Here is a 26,033-nt window from a genome sequence, read left to right as displayed (position 1 = left end):
TCAGTCAAGCAACCATTTTGTTTGTTTGTAAGAATTGTGAATTATAACAAGATTGTCATGCCTCATATGAATTGTCCAAACTTCACACATGGACAAAGCCACTATGATATCGTTAAACACATTATGCATACCAATCTATTTAGCAATAACATACAATATGGCCACCGTGCAGACATTTGATTTCGATTTACGATTTTATCATTAATTTTTATCATTACAATTTTATTCGTTCAAAGCCGTAACTCACATAAATCCCTCACTGATGTTACTAAAACTTACTAGTAAAGTTCGGTGTATCTTGATTTTCACAAGCACGTACACTGATTTGGAAAAGAGTTCCTTAAAGCCCCATTTTTTTCTTATATAGGTAGGATATACAACACTTTTAAGTATGCTAACCCTAACACTAACCCTAACCAACACTAACCCTAACCCCTCCAAAACTTGTATTTGATGAGCCAAGGAAAGTCTGCGATTAAAGTGACTCTTCCAGTTATGAGGGGGCCTAAAGGATCTCTTGCCTTGATTTCTTGCCTAAATCAAACCAATAGGGTCACCGGACCGTCATTGTTTAATCAAAGTTTCACTTACAGTAAATCTTTACTCACGCATAGCAAGGCAATGCAAGTACAGTAGCATACATACATAAGTGCATGATACGAATCGATAATCCTGCAAGCTACTCCCACAATCTCTTTAGATCGTTTCATATGATACCACACGATTCGATATCTTCTCGTCATTTTGAAGTCGTTAATTCATTATTCACACATTCTAGAACCATTTCCTTAAATATTGACTCAAATTAGATACTTTCAGTCACCAGTGAGCACTTGGTCACTTGTTCAAATTTTATTTTTTTCTCGCAGAGATTGATATTTGTGAAGACCAAACGCCCTGTTTGAATGGCGGCACGTGTACTGGGAACACCACAAACTATATCTGTCACTGTCCGTCAGCGTATACTGGGTAAGACGTTGTTTTGCTCAGTTTACAATAAGTTTTGTTGAATACAAAATTTCTTCATGTGGTGGGTGCAGCAAACTTATCGCGTCGAAATATAGATCAACACATCAAGCATAGGGAAATATTTTAGAAGATTTGGTCATGAACGGTAGAAAAAGAACAGTCCACTGCTGTTGTCCTTGCTCTTAGAATCTGTCCAAGAAATTTGAACACTTGATTACTGAAAGAGATAAAAATAGTTTACGTTAAAATGCACAAAGAATACTCAAATATTTCATTGACATGCTGAAGAGACAGTCCCTGTAATGTTTATAACTTGCCAAAGATATGTCCATGCATTCTGAACTTTGACTTTTCACTTGGAAATATCATTTTCGAAATCAACTTTTACTCTCTGGAACAATGTTAAGCTTAAAACTTGAACTTGAGAGCTATGGAGAAGTCCCTAAATGCGTGCTATTGTCCCAGTGGCTGTTTTTAGATTCTTTTCGAGAACTATGACTGAGCCCTTACTGAAAATAATTAAAACAGTTTATGGGATAAATACTCCAATAATTCCCTGCAATTTCAAAGAATGTCACGAGGACTTGAGAAAAAATTCCGATGGACATTTCGTACATACAAGAAAGTTCTTTAAAATGAATTGTGGAATATGAGCACGATGGTAACAACAATCAAAATCGAGTTTTCAAAAACAGTTGTTTTTTCCTACACTTTTAAAAAATTGAGTGTTCGCTTACTGCTTAGTAATTGTTGTCAATGCGAAGATGTGCCTCTGTTTGAATAAATCTTAAAATCTTACATAATATACTTAAGATCCTCTCAAAAACGAACCGATGATGTTGATCGAACAATTCATTTAACTGTTGTTATAATCCAGGGATCAGTGTCATTTACCAGCACTGTGCAGTAGCAATCCTTGTCAAAATGGAGGACTGTGTGAACAATACAACACGACAGAGAACCGCTATGCAGCCTACAGCTGTCAATGTCAAGATGGTTATTCTGGTGATTTTTGTGAAAATGATATTGATGATTGTGCTTCAAGTCCATGCCAAAATGGAGCAACATGTCTCGACCTCATCGATGATTATAACTGCACATGCGCACCGGGTTACGATGGAAACGACTGCTCCTTTGATACAAATGAATGTAATAGTAGTCCGTGTGATTTTGAAGGGACCTTGCAGTGTCAGGATTTGATCAACGGTTTTATCTGTAATTGTAAACCAGGATTCACAGGAAATCTATGTGATGAAGACATAGGTAATTCTATGCATTTATTCAAAATCTTATTGGAAATGCGATTTTCACTTCTTTCAATCCTAATAGTTAGTTGACTTGTCGTCACTGAACACTGCAGCTTATGCTATTTCAAAGGATTTTTAACACAGCCATATACGTAGCCACATACATAGATAATACACGACCGTTGTTTGCATATACGTACAGAATAAAATTGCAACAGAAAAATTGATCGAAAACCCCCAAGATGGTTAAAGCTAAACAACGTATTTGAATGACTTTGATTTTGTCATATGAATTCTGTATTCTACTAGGAGAAGAGTAACCTATGAACAGTTTACGAACTAAGTTTGCATCGGAGAATAATGTAAATTGTATGTAATGTAAAGTTACTATAATTTTCTTAAGTGACAAAAGATTGAACGCGACGTCCAGTTAATATTGGTGATAATGACTTTCAAACACTAATACACTCTGGAAAAGGTGTAACTATCAATCGATATCATTATGGCAACACATTGTCTTATCGTTACACGTCTAAAATTTTGTACATTACTTCTATTTTAAAGATGACTGCTCGTCAGATCCATGTCTAAATGGCGGAACATGTATTGACCATGTGAACGCCTTCAGATGTGATTGTGTCGAAGGTTTCAGAGGAGCCCTGTGTCAACATGACATAGACGACTGTGAGGGCGTTGTTTGTCAGAATGGCGGCACTTGTCACGATGAAGTTGCTGGATTTTATTGTGAATGCGTGTACGGATGGACGGGTAATATATTCTGATCATTTTTTGCTTTCTTCGACTTTTACCCACTTTATAATTTTCAGCCTATTGGAGAAGAAAAGTACACTGACATTTTTTGTCGCGTTGTTTTCTGCTGATATATTAATTGCACGTAATGATGAATGAACAGGAAATTTGTGTCATTTTGAATTTCAAACAGGTGACCTTTGCCAAAATCTTACTGCACCATGTAATCCAGATCCATGCCAAAACAATGGTTCTTGTGAAGTCATCGTTGAATCAAAAGAACATATATGCCATTGTATGACTGGATACACAGGTCCAAATTGCCAGGTATGTTCGTCCTTCTCACAAAGCATAATTAGAATTGTCACGGTACTTTTAATATCAGATCATATTTGAAATTCAATGTTATCAGACGTCAAGATAATGCAGTTATTAAATAATTTGCCATCTACACTAGCATTAAACACATAGCAAAGACTGACGTGACATGATGACGATTTCATTCGATTTTAAAAGAGATATTCACTTGTCGTAGACTTCATCGTAGTGAGTTGATATGTTTCAGGATCAAATCGATGAATGCTTTTCAAATCCGTGTGCGAATGGCGGGAACTGTATCGATCTAATCAATGCTTACCGGTGTGACTGTCAGACTGGATTTATTGGTAATAACTGTGGTGAAAATATCAATGATTGTAATCCCAATCCCTGTCAAAATGGCGCCAACTGTACTGATCTGATCAACGACTACCATTGCCGGTATGTATTTCATAAATGCTTTACAGTCACTGCCTTCAAATTATTTTCTCGAATTCTCAGATGAATGAAATCGTACCATACGAAAGATGTATGTGTTGCTTTCCCCTCCAAAAATTAGATAATACCAAGGACTTTTAATAGAAACAACAATAAACTAAATTATATGCACAGAAACAAACAAAAAACTCCCGAATCTATGAGTTTGTTACATCATATCTGTTGTAATTTTCCGACTCCAGCTTCGTGTGCAATGTTGGGGGTCCTGTAGAGCGTATTACCTTGTATCGTACAGCGTAATAATTAGAATCCGATCTCATTAACTTTGGTCAAAGCGGTCGGTAACAACCAGGCCACACATTTATAAAACACTTGGCGAGGATTAAGTTTTAATGTTTTTATTTTATGAGCCACTGAGAGCAATACTTGAAAGAAGAGACAAATGAATGTTTGTATTGGTTTTACTGCAGATGTGTCACAGGTTACGCTGGAAAAGACTGCGATGAAAATATCGATGACTGTTTTGGTGAGCCATGTCAAAACGGTGCACAGTGTGTTGATGGATTAAATAACTTTACGTGTGACTGCCAAGAAGGTTAGATCTCAATTGTTACGCAAAGTTAGATATTGCAAGGATTGATGTCTTACCAATATTTGCAAAGCCAAGCCAAGATTAATTAATTCTCTAACTTTGAATTAGTGCGCCGAAAATTCTAATTAATGTAAGTTAATTTGAGTAAAACAAACACTGCATTCTCGCTGAATCAGTATGAAATTAGTTTTATAAGTATCGTATTCACAAAAAACAGCTGAAGCTTTCTGTTTTTAGCGATATCTTTAAGGATTGATTAAAAGGTCAACTTCATAAGCAGCTTAAGGATTGCCATATTGCTAACAATTAAGAACGGAGCAATTAGGCAATGCTGCAATTGCACGAAAAACAACTCCAATTTCCTCCACTATAACTCTCGTAAAGAGCGGAAGTTTTTTTCCATTTGAAAGCATACATCAAAAGCACATTTGAATTGTCCCCTTGACTTCCTGAATGTCTGATACTTCTGATGTAAAGATTTGTATGACGCGTAACTTTTCTTTTGAAAGATCATTGTGATAACATTGACTTCATACTTCGACTATCACTATCACTATTACTTTATTAAAATATACTGTAATCATTTTTTTTGTATACGATGAACAGGCTACGAAGGTGACTTCTGCCAACACAATATCAACGAATGCAACCAGTATCCTTGTGAAAATAATGCGACCTGTTACGACTCAGAGGGGAGCTACACATGTGTCTGTGCCGTTGGGTTTGAAGGAAACCATTGTCAGATAAATATCGATGACTGTATTGGTAACGTTAGTTGTCTCAATGGCGCTACATGTCACGATGGGATCTCTGAATTCACATGTCAATGTCCACCCAACTTTGAAGGAGTATTCTGTGATAAAGGTAATTGATAAAGGTTTACCCAGTGAAATTTTATTTTTCTCAATTAGTATTCATATCCGCCCCTCGTCATCCATTCCCGACGTACGTTCAAATGAGCTCTACACACGAACCATATCATTCCTGGTAATGACAATTTCCTTCATTTTCACTTCCAAGACATTTGAATAAGTAATTATTCAAATTAAACTTTCTTCCGCTTTCTCTCCCAAAACAGAGAAGTCTTCTGATTTTGATCTGTACTTTGATGGGGCTGATGAGTCTATGGCGATATCACCGTTGTTTGACTGTAGTAAAATATTCAGTGTGTCTCTGTGGGTCAGATATGTAAGCAGTGATAATTCAAGACCTGGAGTCTTTTTAACATTAGCATTACCAGGATTAAGGTAATGTTTTTAGTTGATTTTCACCGCTTTATAACTAGATAATAGTACAATATGCAGTCATTCAATTTCCTGTAACTTGGTTAAGTCTGATATGCAAATCGAAAGGTCTATTTCTAAAATACAGGAATCGAGTCTTTGTATGTATGTATGTATGTATGTATGTATGTATGTATGTATGTATGTATGTATGTATGTATGTGTGTGTGTGTGTGTGTACGTACGTACGTACGTACGTACGTATGTATGTATGTATGTATGTATGTATGTATGTATGTATGTATGTATGTGTGTTTGTATGTATGTATGTATGTATGTATGTATGTATGTATGTATGTATGTATGTATGTATGTATGTATGTATGTGTGTGTGTGTGTGTGTGTATGTACGTACGTACGTACGTACGTACGTATGTATGTATGTATGTATGTATGTATGTATGTATGTATGTATGTATGTATGTTTGTATGTATGTTTGTATGTACTTACTCGTTGGAAATTACAGTGATCGATGCGACAACCAAAGCGTTATAAATAATATCTGTTACTTAAGTTTCATGCATCCTGCAATCTTCAGACAGACAGAACTTCTGACTTATTCTGACTGTTTTTGACTGTTTGTCAGAAGATTGCAGGTTGCATGAAACTTAAGTAACATATATACTTTGTACTTGAAGTGATTTATGTTATATATATATATATATATATATATATATATATATATATATATATATATATATAAAGTACAAAGTAATGATATATGTAACCTTTCTGATTTTTGCCATCTCAACAATCATCAGGCAAGTTTAGTCAAGGATGTTATTGCTCGGTACTTGAAATAATTTTATGTTAATGTAGCTCTTCTCTCAGTATCTAGGTGTGAAGCACTTCAATTACCGAGAAGATATCTTCAAACTTGAACTTGGGATGTGTTTATGTTTCATGCATATTTCAATCGTCGAATAATAACTGCCGCAACTATTTTTATGGCTGCTTTACGATGCACAACACCGGGGAACATGGAAAGACACACTACGGGAGGCATAGAGAGACATGGCACAGGGGTTATTGAGTTATAGTATAAGTGAAATCATATCCACGAAGGAGGGCCGATAGAAACACAGCCTATACATACATACAGGCGCATACATATTATTAATATTTTTGTTTATTTCTGTATATATCCAACAGCTTTAGCAAAGTTGATACTGTACTCCTAGTTCTTGACAGCAGTATCGCTGTCAACGGCGATGATGCATTATCAGTTGACGACGGTGCCTGGCATCATATTGCAGCAGTACAAGAAGAAGAAATTTTATTGATTTATCTAGACGGTTTTGTAGTAACAGAGACGCCAGGCATAGATAGTGTGAGCGATTCAGAAAGGTACACTTCATTATTGTCAAACTCAAAGTTGTTTTTTTCACGGTGACTATTAAGATTCATAGCAATACTTGATCAATGATGAGTGATTTCAGATTCAGATAACACCATTTGTGATATTTATTTCAAAAGCGAGCATCAAGTTGAAAGTAACACATTTTTTTCATCTCATGCACGATGAGTTGTATTGAAGACTACCATTGACATCCATTTTATATTTTGCAGATGTGTAACCGTACTTGGTCAAAGTTACAATGAAGATGGGTTTCTTGATAACTACTTTACCTTTCATGGTGATATCAGTCAGATGAATATATACAATCGTGCGTTGACGCCGGTAGAAATCCAGAACATGGCATTCAACTGTTCAAACAGTCAACAAGGTGAACTGATCATGTGGGTTCTAATGGATCAAGATCTACATGGCGGTGTTGTCAAGATTGAACCTTCTGTGTGTGGAAGTGATGAATGCCCGTTAGGTTACACTGGTTCAGCCTGCATACCTGTCGGTAAATACTGGTTTTACTTATGTTTTGAGAATAGTCTTACGCACTAGCTGACTGATACGGGCTATGCTTGACAACATACAATGCTTAAACATTTACTTATGAATAATATAAGTAATATTCAAATATCTGAAGTCTGTCTTCGAAAGACACCATAATTTGCCCTGGCTGATTCAATCGTTCTGCCAACTATTACAGAGATACTAGTGAATTGATAATTCGTTTTGATAAGCGAAACAAACAAACAAACAAAAACCCAAAAGGCAAACACTCAACAACCATCTATCAAACAAACAAACAAAGAAAAAACCCAAAAGCCAAACACTTAACAAACTATTAATTGTTCTCTGTATTGTGTTTTCACATCAGATAAACATCCACCAGAAGTCGTCTTCTGCCCAAACACAACCCGTATCATCAATGATAACAGCTTAACAACTTGTGTGTGGCAAGAACCGATATTTACTGATGACGTGGGCATTGTCAACTTAACACAGAGCTATACATCAGGTATGGTCTGCATAAAATCGTTGTTTACTTATGTCATATCAGGGATATGAACGATAAAACTGAAATTAATTGTGCGAGCGATGAATCGTTGCATTGGACTCGTTAAATACATGTGCCTGTTTTGCTTCATTGAAATTGATTTCTACATGAGTATTTGACCCCTATGTATATAACTCACTCTATTGCACAGAGAATAGACACAGCAGGCTCAACACAGGCACAATACATTTTAACCGTAAAGTATCTCAAATAGGCTGGTGTATACAATTGTCCAATCGTCCTTCTAGGCCTAAATTGTGACATTATGATCGATTTAACATGATCATTAATGTAAACAATTTGAAAGTCCTTAATACTTTAATTACAGACCCGCAACCTCTTCTTTAACAATTCCTTCCCGTGGTAACTATCTTTAGTATCTACTTGCATTTTTGCCCTATATCGTTACGTTTTCCCATAGCTGGTTTAACCACTGAGTTCAACATAGAATCTATTTTCTTTGTTGCAGGAGATACATTTGCTTGGGGAACCTATCAAGTAAGCTACGTGGCATTTGATGCAGCGGGTAACACAGCACAATGTAACTTCCTATTGTATGTGCTGCGTAAGTGTTTCATTTTTTTCTGTATCTCATGTATATTTTTATAGACGTTGTCTAAGCTTAAATAAAAAACTAAATCACACTATAAAATCCCATAGTCAATAACGCCTTGAGGGAATCTTCTACGTCATCTTCTCGATCCCGTTAAAGACTATGTTGTAGATTTCCTCAATCTAGGAACTGTGGTAGCACAGCATGCAACACGTGCTAAACAGTGTTTTATTCGGAGCCCCTGTATATCTCTCGTTGAAGTTAAGTTTGCATTGTTGTGTCGTGAAACGCTGCGTTTAAGCGTCGATGGAGATGTCACTCTCTGTACAACTTCGTCCGTGTAGATGTAAATGCACACTGTTTGCGGTTTGTCTATCATCTTCAGAAGCTGTGAGTGTAACTTTAAATCTATTACGGCCACGCTTTCATTTTTCTCTTACAGCATTTGACTGTGAATATCCAACCTCACCAGTAAAAGGACTTTCTATATGTGCTCCTTGGGAATCTGGAATCTTCTGTCAGATCGAATGTTTGCCTGGATACAAATTTTCAACTCTACCACCACCTTACTACGTGTGTCAAAACGAGGGAACGTTTGATCCTGAAAACCCGGATGAGGAATTTACATATCCAGGATGCTCTGGTAAGTTGCTTTAAAGCGTTGTCTTTTATAGGCTACAGTATGCACGTATTACAGAGAGATATTAATAGATGGTTTTACTAGGGAAGTGTACGCCTTGTAATAGTGGCCATGGCATTACTAGATGCAATGTCATGATTGTTCTGCTGTTGAAATTCGTGTGAAAGTAGTTTACAGAAAAACAGAGTTGCACTTATACAAGTTTCTTCCATAAGTAATTGTTGTACTACATCTAGGCGAATTGAGAGGGCCTTTACTATAGGTTGGTCATCTTTGCAAAATAATTGAAAAATGTTAGAAATCTTCGAACTGTGGGACAAGTTTACTAATCGTCAAGGTCCCTGAAATTTGTGAATTGTTTTTTTCCAACATGGTGGATTTTTACATCAGCTTTTTTCAGTTTTACACTTGAAAGGTCAAGAACAAAGACATAAACTTGCTCATTTAGAGGAGGAAATAAGATTGCACAGATATCCTGACTCAATTGCCATATACATGTAGATTGCAGTGCAGTGGACAGTAAACGTGTATACAGCCTTGTGTTCATATTTGAACAGTTTTGGTTTATCAGTGTCATCTAAAAATAGTTGCGGTCTTCTTTCAGTCTATTTTAGTGACATGGATGCAAGAGTCTGATAATTAGAATGCGAAAAATTAGGCTGTTGAAATGGTTCTTGTTTTTCATCCCCAGCCCTTGGAGAAAGCCAAGCTGGAGTAAATTGTGCGTTATCCTATGAGTCACTCACTGGTACATGTAACGACGACGTCATTCAACAACTCAGAGAAAACTTCATGAACACTATGAATTATCTTAATGATCTCTTCGGCATATGCGCTGGTGAATGCAATTTTGATAATCTAGAGATCGCTTGTGACTCATCGAGGCGAAAGAAGAGACAGGCCGGGAGCCAGATTGTGGTCCAATACAGTTTCCCTACCAATAGGTAAGCTTAAAACTACTTTTAAACTTTTTTATTTTGGCTCATGGACATCGGAATCACCCTTATACGCATTCAAAGAATCATATTTAAGGTAGTATGCGCCTCAAAAATGAAAGACTTAAATTTTTGCTCAAACTTTTCTTAAGGAATCTTTCAACTATTCTCTTTCAAAATCAAGAATGAAAATCGGGGTCACTGTGCATATTTTGGTACTAGAGAAACAGATAACCCAAGATTTACCGATATTTAAAATTCAAGATGGCCGCCATCCCTATGCTAACTCTAAGGAGAAAAAATAAAATTTTTCAATTTCGAAAATTAAACCGGTGAAAAATTTTGTTACACCAAGCTTTAAAATAAACCCCCACAAGTGGTGTAGCAGAAAGGAATTGTAAAAGTATGACAGTCCGAATAAGCTTATCCCCAAGGCGCATTCTACCTTAACCAAATTAAAAGAGAAAACTTTCGTTTGACTCAGGTGTTTTATTGTTTCCATCGATTTTTTCTGACAGTGTGGCCTGACGATACAGTTATACTACTTAGATTTAATAAGTTTTTATTCTAGTGAAAAGTCAAGATTCATCTCCCAATATCGTTGTCATACTTCAAATTATTGTTTGTACTTCATAATTTCCAGAGATAATTTGTGAAAATAAAATGAAGATTACATACCTTGGAACATGTTTGGATTTTGCAAATGACAGTTCGAAATTTTATACTGTCCCATTTACTAGGATTTCAATCGTTGAAAACTCTCAAACAGACTGGTTGCAAATGATAGCAATTTGTTAGGATGAAACCAAGCGGGCGAGATGTATTCGTCACATTCATGCAACGAACTTTTGTCAACCGTTTAGAACTGCTGATCTTGACTCTGCATTGGTCATTGAGGACGCGGTGAAGAATGGCACTTTCAATACTCCTGAATATTCGATAGATCCCGACACGTTAGAAGTTGAGAGTACAATATCTTGCTCCAATGGAAGTATTCTTGTTGCAGAGGAATGCAGTAAGTGAAGCTGAACACAAAGCGGTTATATCGAAATACCAACGAAACTAAATTTGCTGAAACTTAAATTCGCATCATTAGAAAATGACATGAAGAGATTAAACTGTGTTTTCTGTCTATACTCTCTGCCAAACAGTCAAACATTACTTACTGTTTTGCAGAGGTAAGCTCTTCAGTAGAAAGAAGGAACACTCTTAGTAATGCAGACGATATGAACTTTCAAGGCTAAAGGTTATAGTGTAATTTTGAAATTGATTCATAAATCACAAATTTCATCGTGTTTGGGTAGTTGTACCAAGATGTTTGTAATAATTTACCTTCATATGTTTACGGTAGGAAACCTATGCCAGTATTTTGTCTCATGTCTTTGTAATATTATAATTATACTTTTACTGTGTATTCAATAGTTCTTTGCCCTGAAGGTGAATATCACGATATTGAAATCAACGAATGCCGTGCTTGTGGAATTGGATATTACCAGCCTTTGGAGGGACAAACAGCGTGCATTGTTTGCCCAGAAAATGGTGTAACTCGAGGACGGCGATCAACGTCAGTTACGCAGTGTTTCGGTGGGTTGATAGTGAATCTTCTAGTTTAAGCCGCTAGGTCAAGTGATTGTTTATTTTAATAAATTATTCCTGATACCGTTGTGAAGGTATCAAATATTGTACATAACAAAACTGTGCTCAAGCAGTGAATTGTAATTTTGAATCGGGCATTAGGAAAGTTTATTTTTATGAAATTCTTAAACTGTCCAATTCACAGAAATTGGATCGTTTAATATAGTATTTCCTGTTCGTTTCTCCGTATCATTGTAGCTCGTTGCGCAGTTGGTCATTACTACGATAACAGTACCTCACAGTGTGAACCTTGCCGGAGAGGTTCCTGGCAATCACAGGAGGGAAAGTTTGTATGCAATACTTGCCCCAAAGGAATGTTTACATCAACCTCTGGAGCCATCGACGAGTCAGAGTGCCAGGGTACGTATATACTGTGTAATTGTAACCGTATAGGCTGATGGTATATACAGGAGCAGTTCTGCCAGTTGCTGTGTTAACTTTGATAATTGTTGCAGTATTTGCGTTCAGTATATCAACTAAATTCTTGTTCTACTCCCTATAGCATGTTGAACTGTCCAGTATTCAGCTTACCAACACAGCTTGTGTATGTACATTGTGCATTTGTATTGGTGACAGATGAATTTCAGTCTAGACTGTAATTCTATCATCAACATTAGTAAAACATATACTGGCTTTGTTAACAAGTTGAATGTTATGTGTTTCAGCATGCTGTGGGGAGATAGCATGAAATTGTAGTTGATGCATGGAATGGAATTATTGAAAAAAAAAATATCAACAGTTTGCAACTTCTGTTCCCTGTTACATGGTCTATTTGTTGTTTTTCTCACTCAAATTCAATGAACCTAGATATTTTAGATTTTACAAATGAATTCACGAAATGCTATAAATAATTCCGGAATATGTCAGAGCCATTAGATGACATTACGATGGTATTCATTCACTTTGTATTGAATTATTTACCAAAATATTTTCAGATCCCCCAACGCCAAAGGCAACATTTTCAAATCCTCCTCTACTACCCGCATAACTTTCACGACGCCCTCAAATTCCTCTCAACCCCTCCCCACCAAGTATCTGTGCATGCAGCCTACAGTGGTTTTCATTTATTATGAGGGATGGGCCGAAGTATACAGATACCCTCATGGGAAATTAAAGTGCTTGATGCTAAAGACCAAAACATTTCCTAAAGGGTTGTGAACTACACAAGATTGTCAATAGAAACACAAAAAATGAGATGTGGTTGCATAGAATATGGCAAGTATAATCAACTCACATAATATAGGGCTATCGCCGGAAACCAGAGTAAAGATCGCTGTTTGTAATTGCCGGGATAAGTCTTGAAAGGTGACTGTCAATGTCAAGTGTCATTTACAAGACCAAAGTCCCAACAGGAGCCTGAATCAATAAGGAGCATGTTTACATCGGCTTCACTGAAAACACCTTCATGACACGCTTTGCTAATCACACGCAATCGTTCCCTAAGAATAAAATATGACACAGTACTGAGCTATCAAAGTTTGTTTGGTCTCTGAAGAACAAGGACCAGGACGTCGATGTATCATTGTCTAAGCGATTAAATCCTAGTGTATCAGAGAAACTAAACATCATCAATGCTGACAAATATGCCGTGTTAAATAAGGATCTGAGTCGGTTTGAAAGTTTCGTCATCATAACAAATATTACATATCGAATTGTTACACCACCAACCATATAAATTAGTCAACATCCTAAGGAAAAACTAGTCTGAAGATTGCTAAGTGCATGAAACTTAAGTAATAGGTTACTTTGTACTTTAAATAATTTTTGTTATCTATCTATCTATCTATCTATCTATCTACTATCTATCTATCTATCTAGCTAGCTAGCTAGCTAGCTAGCTAGCTAGCTAGCTATGGAACTTTTGAGATAATCTCTTGACTGCATGGGAATACCTGAGTACTGGCAAAGTTTAATAGTTCAAGATCAACGCTAACGTAACTATAACGAGAGTTGTAAGTTGCAATAAGATTTAGATTCTCTTTATGAGACAATGGCAGTCTGCCATAGTAGTCATCACTTGGCTGAACTACCTAAACAGTAGTACCCTGGCGTTCATCAATTTGCCTAGCAACTTGATCTGTCAGTTCAAAACATGACAGGGTCAGTGTCTTTGCTGATTAAGGAAGCGCCATTGTGACCGGTGCTGGCGCATGAGTGTCTTCCTTCTGTCTAGGAATTATTTATAAACCTGATTAACTCTTTTGTTAAGTTCATCTGGTCATATAATCTAAACAATGCTAGTTTGATTGTTTGATGTCTGTAGCACAAAAAAGTCTATCAAAGTGGAGTAACTAAGTGTCTGGTAATTGCATGCACGATATATATATATATATATATATATATATATATATATATATATATATATATATATATATATATATATATATATATATATATATATATATATATATATATATATATATATATAACTTAAGAAATAAGGGACAAGACTTTGACATTTCATGGTCAATCATTGATAAAGCATTGAGCTACTCTAACATGAACAAGCGATGTAATCTTTGTATATCAGAAAAGCTGCACATTATCAATGCTGACAAATCTACACTGTTAAACAAACGCTCTGAGTTGGTTTCAAAATGTCGCCACCAAAACAAATATTATTTATCGAATTTTAACACTACCTACAAATAGAATGGTTCGTCCCAATCATATATGTAAGAGTGTCGAGCTAGAAATCCTTTCACTCTATCTGAAGATTGCAAGATGCATGAAACTTAAGTAATAGATTTCATTACTTTGTACTTGAAGTAATCTGTTTATTTATATATATATATATATATATATATATATATATATATATATATATATATATATATATATATATATATAATATATATCTGTGTCAAAATACAAAAAAAATTTTTAAGGCTCCAGTAAAATTGAGGATATATAATAAATATATTCGGAGCACGTCGAGCAAGCAAATTTCTGAGCTCTCCAAAGTATCAACATTTTTCTGGAAAAACGCAAGTTTTCAGACCGAAAGTCACCTGTATCCTGTGACATAAACGTCAGAGAAATCATGGGTAAGGAAATTTTGCAGTGGATGGCGGCATTGGAACGTTTTTTCACCAAAGAAGTTGGCGAGTAGCAAAAATCTCCAAGTATACAAACTTTTCGAAATGGACTTCAGTCAACGAGTTTGCTGCATATTTGTATGTATCTACATATCAATTGGCGCATTAACTATTGTTTACGGGACCGAGAATTTACACCATTGGATGTTGACATCTGGAAAAATAACAACATCTTTTCCCGCTGAATTTAAATTTTTTTATATCTTTGTACGAAACGTTGAGAGGAGACACGACGGCGAAGTAGACACTCAGTATGCTCGAACTCTTTTTCAACCGTGCACATGTTCCGCTGTAACGTTGCAGTGCTACATCGAATGTCGGCAACAAGAAACCCATATATAAGCAGACTAATGCAGCCTTCTAGAAATGTTGAAATGAATCCTGGACCTGAAACGCGGCAACCTGACAATACGCACGAGAACAAGAGAATTCATAGTGGCAACAAATACGGATGATATGATCACAGGTATGTTGAAAGACATCAAAAGTAATATGAGAGAGCCGAAGAGAGACGCTACAGCGTTAAACAAGAAGATAGAAAAGATAGAAACGCAGCTTAATAATATGGAAGAATCGATTGACGATGTAAGACAAAATTGCCGAAGGAAACAAAGAAAGACTCAAAACGATGGATGGTCTAGAAAATGACTGCCAAAATGGAAATGGAAACGAAAAATCTACGAAATGCGAAAAGGTTACAATCTTATTTTCCGTGGCGTTGAAGATGAGAAAGAAACATTCGAAGAGCCTGAGACAGAACAGAAAGTAAAGATCCTGATACCGGAAAAAATTAACATTGTGGACAACATCAGCGAGTACACCGTTTGTCGACTTGGACTTTTGCCAACAGACCAATCGATGAATGTGCAGCAAGTTCAGAGAGAAAGAAAAGATACTGTAAAGAGGATTATCATATACCTACATTCACGTGCCTGTGTAAAGCTATGGGAGATAGCGCCCTCAGATCCGTGCATTTTTTTACCAGGCCCCGGCCCAGTGCCCAACTTGGAAATATGGGCAATCGCGTGCATTTCTGAACTATCTCGATTCTGATTACTACGCGCGTTGCTATACGCAAACGTTCCATTCGTAAACAAAGCTAGCGCGAGATTTGGAAAACGTCCGCTCGCTCAGATAAGTTAAAAGCTGGCAAATTCCCGGGTCCGGATGGTATCCCGGATTAATTTTATCGAAACGCAAAACCAAGTCTAATCACAGTAGTAGATTTTATGTTCAATGCATTTTTTACTCAGGCGTTTTTCCAAGCGAGTGGAGTACTGGGATAATTTTACCACTCCCTAAAAAGGGCATTTTACAACACCCTAACACTTTAAAGGTATCACTTTATTGAATTGTTTGAACAAATTCTTTACTGTTATCCTAAACCAGAGACTGGTCAAATGGACTGATAAGCAAGGTTGTATCACTGAGAGCCAAGCTGGTTTCAGACGTGGTTTTGCACATTATGGTACAGAAATATCTTTATCTTTGTAGGTCAAAAGGTCGTTCCTATTGTTTGTTTGTAGATTTTAGTAAAGCCTTTGATTCAGTGAATCACAATCTTTTGTTATACAGACTTTGTTTGGAGGGCCAAGGGTGTCAGTGGCAAAATGTATAACATTCTAATATCTATGAACGAAGATGTCAAATCTCACGTCAAGACTCAACATGGAGTTCGACAAGGGTGATGCCGAGTCCTTTTCATTTTTCTCTTTTCATAAACGAATTAAATAATATATTGAGTTCGGGAAATCTTCAATTCAAATTACACATGAACTCTGTATGACTTATTTGCACTTATTTCACACTGACGATGTTACAGTAATCAGTGATACGCTAGTTGGGGCTACAAAGACTGATTGGAGTGTTGGAATGTTTTTGTCGTAAGGTAGTATGCGCCTCGAAAGTGAAAGACTTAAACTTTTGCTCAAACTTTCCCCAAGGATTCTTTCAACCATTTTCTTTCAAAGTCAAGAATAAAAATCGGGGTCACGGTGCAAAGTTTGGTACTAGAGAAACGATTACCCAAGATTAACCAATATCTGAAATTCAAAATGGCCGCCATCCCAGTGTTACTCTATGGAGAAATATAACATGTTAGAGTTTCAAATACTAAGAAGGTGAAATTTTCTCTTTCTCCAAGGGCTTCAAAATGAGCCCCCCACAGCTGGTCGATCAGAAAACAATTGGAAAAGTTTGAGATTGTAAATACCTATCCCCCGAGGCGCATTCTGTCAATATGATCCAGTCACAAATGTTTTTCGGAGAGATGGTGTCTTGAAGAAGTGTGAATAATGTTTTTTTAACAGAGAAAAATTAAAAATTGTCAGTTACTACAAATATTAAGGTTCAATGATATCGAGCAGATATATCTGGAGTAAAGCCGTTGTCACACTCTCAGACAGAATAGCTATGGGCGCTATCTTTCGTATGATTAAAAACACTGGTACTCTACCTTGTAAAGAGTATTTTAAACTTTTCGATTCAATGATATACCAGTTCTAACATGTGGAGCTGAAATATGGGCTATCAGAGGCATCAAGTCTCTGAAATAGTACAACTGAAGTATTGTAAAGCATTTATTGGCGTAAAATAATCGATATCGGATGCATGTATGTCAGGTGATTGTGGAAGATATCCAATCTTTATCCCCACTTTTAAGAAAGTACTTTTATACTGGTTTTAAGTCATTACAATGCCCACAAACAGAGTAGCGAAACATGCTTACGATTTAGCAGTGACACTTGACATAAACGGAAAAAATCGTGGGCAACGCGTGTCCGATGTTTGACACGAGTTTTAGACACGGTTTCAGACATGTGTAGCTCTGGCAAGGTCCAGGGGATTTTGATCTTTTTCTTTACCATTTTATGACAAGAGCAAGTGATGTTTTCAAACAAAATTGGTTTTTAGACATCTACTGAAAGAATAAACTTCCTTTGTACTGCAACTTTAACGCATAGTTTGAAACTGAAGACGACTTAGGGGAGGGGGGGGGTTTAACATTGAATATTGGTTTCAAACTAAAGAGCGCCCTCGCAATAGAATTTGTAACAGTTTGTGGATCTACTGAAATCGAGGGTGAAATACCAGAATACTAGAAGTTAAAAAATATTAATTTTATTTACCGAGATGGGCGTATACATTTCCAACATCCGAAGAATATTATTCACTTATGGCATCAAACATCAACCGATAAATTGTAAAACTTGCATTGTTTATATATAAAGCAGCGAATTTGAGAAAAGAATGCTTAATTTCGTACTCTCTCTCTATGTAAAACGTTGTGCGTATGTAAATTAATTGCAATATGGGCCGGGGGCCAAAAAGCGCAATAAAGTATTATTATTATTATTATTATTATTATTATTATTATACACCTACGTCTGTAACCTATGGAGTTTCGTCGTACAGTAAGTTTCGGTATCAGAGGACGCGGAGTCCAATAACTTTGACGCGGCGGAGTACAATAATTTTAGGTGTTATTGGACGCTATTTGACCTTTGACCTCAAAACACCTTTACGTCAACGCGAGGAAAAAGAAGAGAATATTTTACATTTTTACAACAATATATACTTTTTAACATTCAGTACTTCACAAAATAAATCATGGTCAGTCCAAAACCCGTGAATTTGAGTGAAATTATGCTGCTGACGTAAAATTTCTACCACGCGCACTGCGCAGCGCGGGTTGAAATTTCGTTCTGTGCGCTTAGCGGACGCGCTCAACGCGTTCCAAGTCTGCTCGCGATCGCTCAGTGCAGAAGCATCCAAAAACGCCTAAATTTCGACTTTTTTCAAGTAAAGTTGGACTAAAAAGGTGTATAATAATAAGGTTATTCACAAAATACCGGGATTTATGTCCTCGTACATCGTACGCTACGGTATTGTCCTCGACGCTACGCGTCTCGGACAATACCTCCGCTGCACGATATACTGTGACATAAATCCCGGTATTTTGTGAATAACCTTATATTATTATTATTAGGCCTACATCATATAAGTTATAGAGAAGAGGGTCATATTTGAGAAAAATGAACTGGGGAGGCCAACATTTCGAACTTCAATTCGGACATGCTCCAATTTCCCCCGGTTCTCCGGCTCTCATGAGTGTTTTATGAAGAAAGACACAGCGTATCATACGTTCGGTCCTGTTAAACCTTACATATCTTGTTTGATATTTACTGTTTTCTGTTACATACACGTTCTAATCATAACGCTAATTACATTCAATGATAGTCAAAAGACTTGTTCACAATTTTATTGACCTCTTTATGACCGATTTTATTTTAGAGGTGTGCAAATCAGTTGGTGTCCAATTGGATATTGATGGTAATTGTGAACCGTGTCGCAAGGGCACTTATCGATCTGATCCTGAGTTTCAGCCATCGTGTGTACAATGTCCATTCGGTTTCACAACGAACACTACAGGTTCAAACACAAGAGATCAGTGCAGTGTTCGTAAGTATGCATCACTGTGTGTCAATTCAAACCATTGGCGTCACTTTTCATTCTATTTACCTGTTTATTGCGATGACAATATTTTGGTTGCTAATATAGGCCTACAGCAGGCATTTTGTCATTTTCATATGTGTTCCGTGTTCTTTTTGGGGCTGAATGAGAACTTGAAGGAAGAGAAGACTGTTTATGTTTGTTTATCCGTCAAGGACAAATATCGGAAATACTCGTAAAACTTCAGCTTACAGATCGAGACAACTGAATGAGTTTGCTTTACATAAAGTAGGATGCATATTGACTGCACAACATAACTAGATGGTATGACAGGGGCGTGATTGACGTCTAATAAAATATGGATTTGGCACGTGATACTTTCACAATTGCCAATGCAATAACGAATGACGTATTTGTTTCCTATCTAATTTCAGCTTACTGCAATGTTGGTTGGTACTTCAATCAGGAATCGTATTCATGCGAGAGATGCCCCCTTGGAACATACAACCCAGACATGAATCAGAACAGCTGTCAAAACTGCCCATCTGGCTACACAACAAATGCAGAAGGAGCCCTCTATGGAACAGAATGTGTTGGTATGTGAATTCATCGTTATTGTCACTAAGCAAGCACGCTGTGCCTTCATAAAGTGTTGTAATTAGAACGAATGATGCGACTTTCCATGCAGCTAGTGCAATAATAGACGCTAGAGCGAGAGGGTCTATGGTGTAATTCTGTTCTGATAACATGTTTGTAATGGTACAGTGTCACTATTGACTCACTGTTTCACACACAAGAGATACATGTAATGTCATACCGATGTCAGCCAGCAAGTCTGTCTGTCTGTCTGTCTGTCTGTCTGTCTGTCTGTCTGTATGGGTAACAAATGTAACATGTTTGTAAGTATGTATGTGTTTCTGGTTTGACACAATTTCTCAATAACAAAAGGATTAAACTGGCAAATGAAATGAGCAGGTATTGATAAAGAACATTATGTACTGAAAAATTATTGGCTTGAGTCAGTCACAACGGATGCGGCTCTGCTCCTACATGATGTTATTCACACACGGATATGCCCGGATGTAACACTCAGAGATTTCCTCCTCATTTTCTTCAAAAACTCTTTGTTTGAAAGCCATAATCTCACGGCTCTGAAATATGATCTGTAGCTTGCTTGATCTGATCTCATTTGGTTATCACTTGCATATCGTAGGAGTTTTTCACCTTTTGTTCAGTCAACCTTTGTGAAAACTCCTCGTCCAATAGCATTTTGGTTTGACCGAGAGTTACGTCAGGATGACGTCATTTAAATTTGTTAAAGTATGGTTATATTTGCATTATGAAATATTTTGCATGAAGTTTCTCATTCTCGTTGAAAACGTCATTTTCCTTTTAAGCGTTTGTCCAGTAGATTTGCACTTTGGTATGTTTTTATGCAAGGATAATATCAGTAAAGTTCGTACAACTGATGACACACATTTCATTTGTAATTATCTGGGACATTTTCTCTGAATACAATCGTGCGATAGCTTAAAAATTTGGGGTTTTTTTTGTAAAGGTCTCATTCACAGATATTATGATCACAATGAGAACAACTGAATCTTTGAACCAATTTTTTTTTTGACAAGCCAATTGTCCAATACACGGATGCTTATGAGATTCATATCTTGAATTTGATTTACGCATGTTTTAAAATTAAAAAGAGATGGTCATGTTATCAAGTATGATCATGTGCTAAATAATCGATCACAGTAGCAATCGATTGATTATTATTCCAGATGCCCATGAATGCCGTCTTGGAACCGATGACTGTGATATCAATGCTCTATGTACAAACCTTGTTCCAGGATATGAATGTACTTGTCTGCTCGGTTTCAACGGTGATGGCAAAACTTGCACAGGTAGGTAGATTTTACATCCAGAAAGAACGTTTCCTCATCAGTGAACATTCCTCTCGAAAAGGAAAAAATTGTGAGTTACTTGATATTGGGCATCTTTTTGTAGTTTTGAGTGCCTGCACAATATTTCAACTGTTCGTGGGTGACACAAAGTAACTGTGCGATAATGCTTGCCGAAAATCGGATTTTCCTATAATGCAGTGCGTATACTGTATTTTCAGATAATTGTGAAGGTTTTTGTTCAAATGATGCAACTTGTATCAAAGATGTTCAAGGTAATCCTTTCTGTGAGTGCACTGAGGGCTACCAGGGGGAAACATGCCGTCAACAAATACCGGTTCAAAGCCAAGGTACAGTTTCAATTTTACTAATAACTGATTCTATCATTTCTGTATATAAGCTTAAGATTTATGTAACATAATCATCTTCAACGCAGCTTTACCAAATATAAGTCTGATGGAAATTAATATCATATTAATACACATACCGCGTAAAATTATTACGTTTTAAGTACTTTAAAATAACCCTGAAAGGTCGAGTATATCAGACTTTGACAGAATGCCATGATAAAAACGTGGCCCACTTCTACTGCCTATGATTGTAACGATAATTTTCAAGGTTATTTGCTCTAGACAGGCAAAGACAATGGCATTTCAAGGAAATATTGCAGTTATTCAGTGATAAACAGATTCCAGTGGAATTTAGTCAGTAGATATTGTGAGAATGTTTGACAAGAAATATTGAATAATGATATTTTTGCCAGGTACATCGATGGAAACGGCTGTTATCATTGGTGGAGTGGCCGGTGGTGTTTCAGCTGTCTTGGTCCTTAGTGTTATGATGTTGCTGATGTACCGCAAGTAAGTAACTTAAATAATTTGAAAGCAATTCAAGAAGGCCTATTTTAGAGTAATTGTTTTGTATCATCGTTTTATTTGTCGATAACATGTGAAGCTAGAGATTCTATATTCAGAGTGTACATGATGTGGAATATAATATACATGTTCATGACTGGACCAAGTTTCACCAAAAAATGTCTGTTTGTTGCAGTAGTTTTCTACACACTATTTTCAACCTACCCGTGACCGTCGTGATGAATTCACAACGTCAAAACTGACATACCCAATGAAGATTCCAACTCGTTTTTCTTTCAGGTGTGCTGCTCCTGCTAAAAAGCATCCTGGTTGGGAAGAACAAGAGGTAACCATGGATATAAATTGGTCTGATGATGTGGATGATGATGATAGCAAAGCAATGGAAACAGTCGAAGACGAGGAAAACTTCAGGGAAATATATCATTACAATCCGATGTACAGTGATAGTGGTAGCGGTAGTGGTAGTGATGACGTAATTCGTAGCTCTGCTCCAATAACCAGTAGACATGGAGACAGATATTTCTAGTGGAATCACCTCTTATGTTTACGCCAATATTACTGTTTATTTCATGTACATTTTCTCTAATACTCATGGTTATTAAGTCTTTCATAAATGGTGTTATATATTTTCCATAAATGAGACTAAATAAATGCTTTTTATCGACGAGAGTGTACACATTTTCCTTTTACGTATTTTAACAAGTAACTCATGTATGCCCCGGGCCCTGATGGAGCGTTTCCAATTATTGCAACCCGTACTTCAATTGAAGTTTCAGTATTTTCTATCCTGATTTGTATTCATTTCGCCACGATTTCCCATGGATATATTGGTATCGATGCTATTTATAATATTTACCACAAAATCTTGTGAGTCGCTCCAATGCAAAACAAAAGTTTAAAGAGTGGAAGCATAGAACCTAATATATATATATATATATATATATATATATATATATATATATATATATATATATATACACAAAATGTATACAATGTGCCCTACCCTGTTCATCTCATTGTTAATCTAGATCACAAAAAAGGTTATCCACACGCTACGAATTTGCCTATTCAGTGTTTTGTCGAAATTCCAAACATTATTTTTGTAAACCTAAACTACTCTGCTTAACAGAGAACAGAAAGGCAGCAGTTTGTTCCAGAACCAATATATTGTAATTTTTCTAAAGTTCAGATAGTATATAGTTTTATATTGTAATACTATGTTATTTGCTTTTATTGTAAAAAAGCATTCTTCAATAAAGATATATTATTATTGTTATTAATTATTATTATTACCAGGTTTGTCTTAAAAGTACTGTTTGCAGTTACCCCGCGCTTAAAAAAGTAAAAAATTCTGAACAATTTTGATGTAATCTATCTGCTAATAGTCTTTTCAAGGGTCTTTACAGATTTAATAGCAGGAAATAGATACAGCATTTGGCGTCATCGGGTTTTTTGTATTCTCTTACATATCTCTTAAAACGGTTTGCTATTATATTGAGAGGCAAGGCAATAAAAAGATACAGATGTCATTTTGCAAATCCGTGACAAAAACTTCCTGGTTATCATGTGCTGGCTTGGTACACGTTGCTCACCAGGACGAGTTTCATAAAATAGTCGGTAAATACTCTCCCCTCCCACTCGTCAGCTAGGATGGGAAATCGCCTGCAGCAACAAAAATAAAATTGTCCTCCTAGTAATTTCAATGGTCTCATAATAATAAGGGGATATGCTCCAATTATGGATAGACGGGATTTGGCATCATCGGTTTCCTTTCAGTTTCTTTCAAGCAAGTAAGAATTATTTGGCCTATATCGCGAGTGTTCCCGGTTTTCCCCGTTGAGATTTGGGATTTAAAATTATGAAATCAATGAAATCAATATCCCATGTCGTTGTTGAACGGGAACAATTTTTTATTTGTCACATTTAAATTATAAACAAACGTAGTGGAGAATGATCACCGGTGATACCCCCTCCCCCATTAGTTGAGATTGTAAATCGGTACGGTCCATTCCTTATTTTCAAACCAAGCGCCCATGTGCCAAAACGCCAAAAGATTTCGGTCTGCTGTAGACTGGTGGCTCATTCAAAGGAACTGATGACTTATTGTTTTGTTTTGAGTATAGCGGTGCTGATCTTGACTAATACCAATATTCGGGCTTCTGTGTTTTTTTGTATGGCGATTTGACGTCATCAGTTTGTGGCTATACCACCTGTAAAACTTTCGTCAATTGTTTTTTTATAGCATGAGCTTTCAGCTGCACTTGCAGAACGGACAAAAAAGTACAATGCCAAATGCATCTTGGCTTATGGAAATTACCAACGGAAAGAGTCAAAGGTGTGAAAACACTAGTTCTGTTGAGTGGGGACAAAGGTTGGACCAACTGGGGGAAATCACAGCCAACATATTTATTTGTAAAGTGTTAAAATCCGTGATCTCGATTGAGTCCTTCTTAAACACAGTTGAAATATTGTATGATTTTGAATTCTTCAGTCTCTCTTCGGACGGTCATGTTACTCTGGATCTTTCTCAGCACAGTCACACGGAAATCACTGATGGCGTGTCCAGGTAAATTTATAGTGGACATTGGTAGGAGAGAGACTTTACGGACCAGTTGATGTTTGAACAGGAAAAGGAAGCTTGAGAAGTAAAAGTAAAAAGGAAAAGAGAAACCGTGTTAGGAATTTATTATTTTTGTCGAAAATTCAAACACGTTTGACACTTTCATACTCTTTATTCCCCCGAGTAAAGAACGCTTGACAATGGCACTAACAGACTTAAATTTTCTCAGCAAATAGTTTTACGATTAGCTTTCATTTTGAAATTTCCGTTCCGTGTTGTCAAAACATTTGAAACGGAGACTGACGGAGGATGGGGAGATTTTCGACCCAATATACCCTCTAATCATTAGGTCCGAGGGTCACAGTATATAGATTTCACTTGATACTTACAACGTAGGAAGAAATGCAACGTGCAGTTCAGAGTCATTGCCAACTGTGCTGATGAATGCTATGACCCCATGACCTTTCATTTTCATTCTATGGTCATGTTTTAACCACCACCTGTTTCGACAGATTTGCATATGCAAGTTTTGAAGACTTTTGATTTCAACCGCTTTGGAGTAGGTTTCGAAACAAAGGAATATTTATCGCATTTATATTGACGTGTCGTAGAATCATTGAAAACCAAAAACAACCAATAACACAGAGTTGTCAAATATATTGCGAAAGTCTCGGTGTAATGAACATGCCCTTCTGCACTTTCAGTGTAGCAAAAAGACGTTTTCGGATCATTTTTATTAAAATGGTGAGTTTATTATTCACCAAACGTTTTATGGAGATATGACCATGATAAGGGAATTTTAAAAAGCATGAATTTCTAGGTCTTCTGACATTGATTTAATTATCAACTTCACAATTCCAATCTTAGAGTACATTGCATGTCAACACAAACCACTCCAATTTTTCCAACTTTGGGGCAAAAAGAATATAATATGGCTAAAATTGCGTCACTTCAAATTTACATCGATATATTTGTTTGCCTCAATGACAGGACCCTGATTAGTTTGACCAATTTGTGGGCGACATAATCGTTACACTAATGATTCTGCAGTCGGCGATCATTAACACTCATCTCTACAATAATGACTCGCCCTTGAAAAGTGTCTCATGCAAACTTTCGCTCCGAAAAATATTTTACCATTCGAAAAAAAAGCAATTTTCTGAGAGAACGGCTTTCATCATCAATTTTTTTGTTTTTGTTTATTTTCAAATCCAGTAAATATAGGTAACATTGTTCCTGTTTGTTGTCAGAGAATATCCAAAGAAGAAGAAGAAATGAGACCCCATCCTGTCATAACTTTCACTTCAGTTCTGTATTTAACCGTTGAAAACGACAGAAATCGCCCTTACAAAGAGGGAAATACGTTTATACATGGCAAAATTTATTTCAG

General features: G+C 36.5%; 1 protein-coding gene across 3 annotated transcripts in view; it reads left to right on the top strand.

The window, feature by feature from the left end:
- Positions 1-24,330, top strand: part of LOC139141717 (uncharacterized) — a 63,377-nt gene extending 39,047 nt beyond the window's left edge. For all 3 annotated transcript variants that reach the window (XM_070711328.1, XM_070711327.1, XM_070711326.1), the window contains exons 43-65: positions 870-969; positions 1,847-2,232; positions 2,781-2,984; positions 3,160-3,293; positions 3,532-3,725; positions 4,193-4,317; positions 4,921-5,178; positions 5,393-5,561; positions 6,751-6,945; positions 7,168-7,451; positions 7,818-7,958; positions 8,467-8,562; positions 8,993-9,193; positions 9,882-10,134; positions 10,989-11,140; positions 11,548-11,709; positions 11,959-12,120; positions 19,152-19,319; positions 19,745-19,906; positions 21,089-21,211; positions 21,430-21,558; positions 21,972-22,068; positions 22,363-24,330. In XM_070711328.1, coding sequence (XP_070567429.1) covers positions 870-969; positions 1,847-2,232; positions 2,781-2,984; positions 3,160-3,293; positions 3,532-3,725; positions 4,193-4,317; positions 4,921-5,178; positions 5,393-5,561; positions 6,751-6,945; positions 7,168-7,451; positions 7,818-7,958; positions 8,467-8,562; positions 8,993-9,193; positions 9,882-10,134; positions 10,989-11,140; positions 11,548-11,709; positions 11,959-12,120; positions 19,152-19,319; positions 19,745-19,906; positions 21,089-21,211; positions 21,430-21,558; positions 21,972-22,068; positions 22,363-22,609 — 4,142 coding nt within the window. In that variant the 3' untranslated portion in view covers positions 22,610-24,330. The remainder of the gene's footprint in view (positions 1-869; positions 970-1,846; positions 2,233-2,780; positions 2,985-3,159; positions 3,294-3,531; positions 3,726-4,192; positions 4,318-4,920; positions 5,179-5,392; positions 5,562-6,750; positions 6,946-7,167; positions 7,452-7,817; positions 7,959-8,466; positions 8,563-8,992; positions 9,194-9,881; positions 10,135-10,988; positions 11,141-11,547; positions 11,710-11,958; positions 12,121-19,151; positions 19,320-19,744; positions 19,907-21,088; positions 21,212-21,429; positions 21,559-21,971; positions 22,069-22,362) is intronic.
- Positions 24,331-26,033: the final 1,703 nt, after the last annotated feature.

Source organism: Ptychodera flava, chromosome 10 (genome assembly GCF_041260155.1).
Source record: "Ptychodera flava strain L36383 chromosome 10, AS_Pfla_20210202, whole genome shotgun sequence".
NCBI classification, from domain to species: Eukaryota; Metazoa; Hemichordata; class Enteropneusta; family Ptychoderidae; genus Ptychodera; species Ptychodera flava.
Note: the sequence above shows the minus strand (reverse complement) of the source record. Positions and strands in the feature narration are given on the sequence as shown.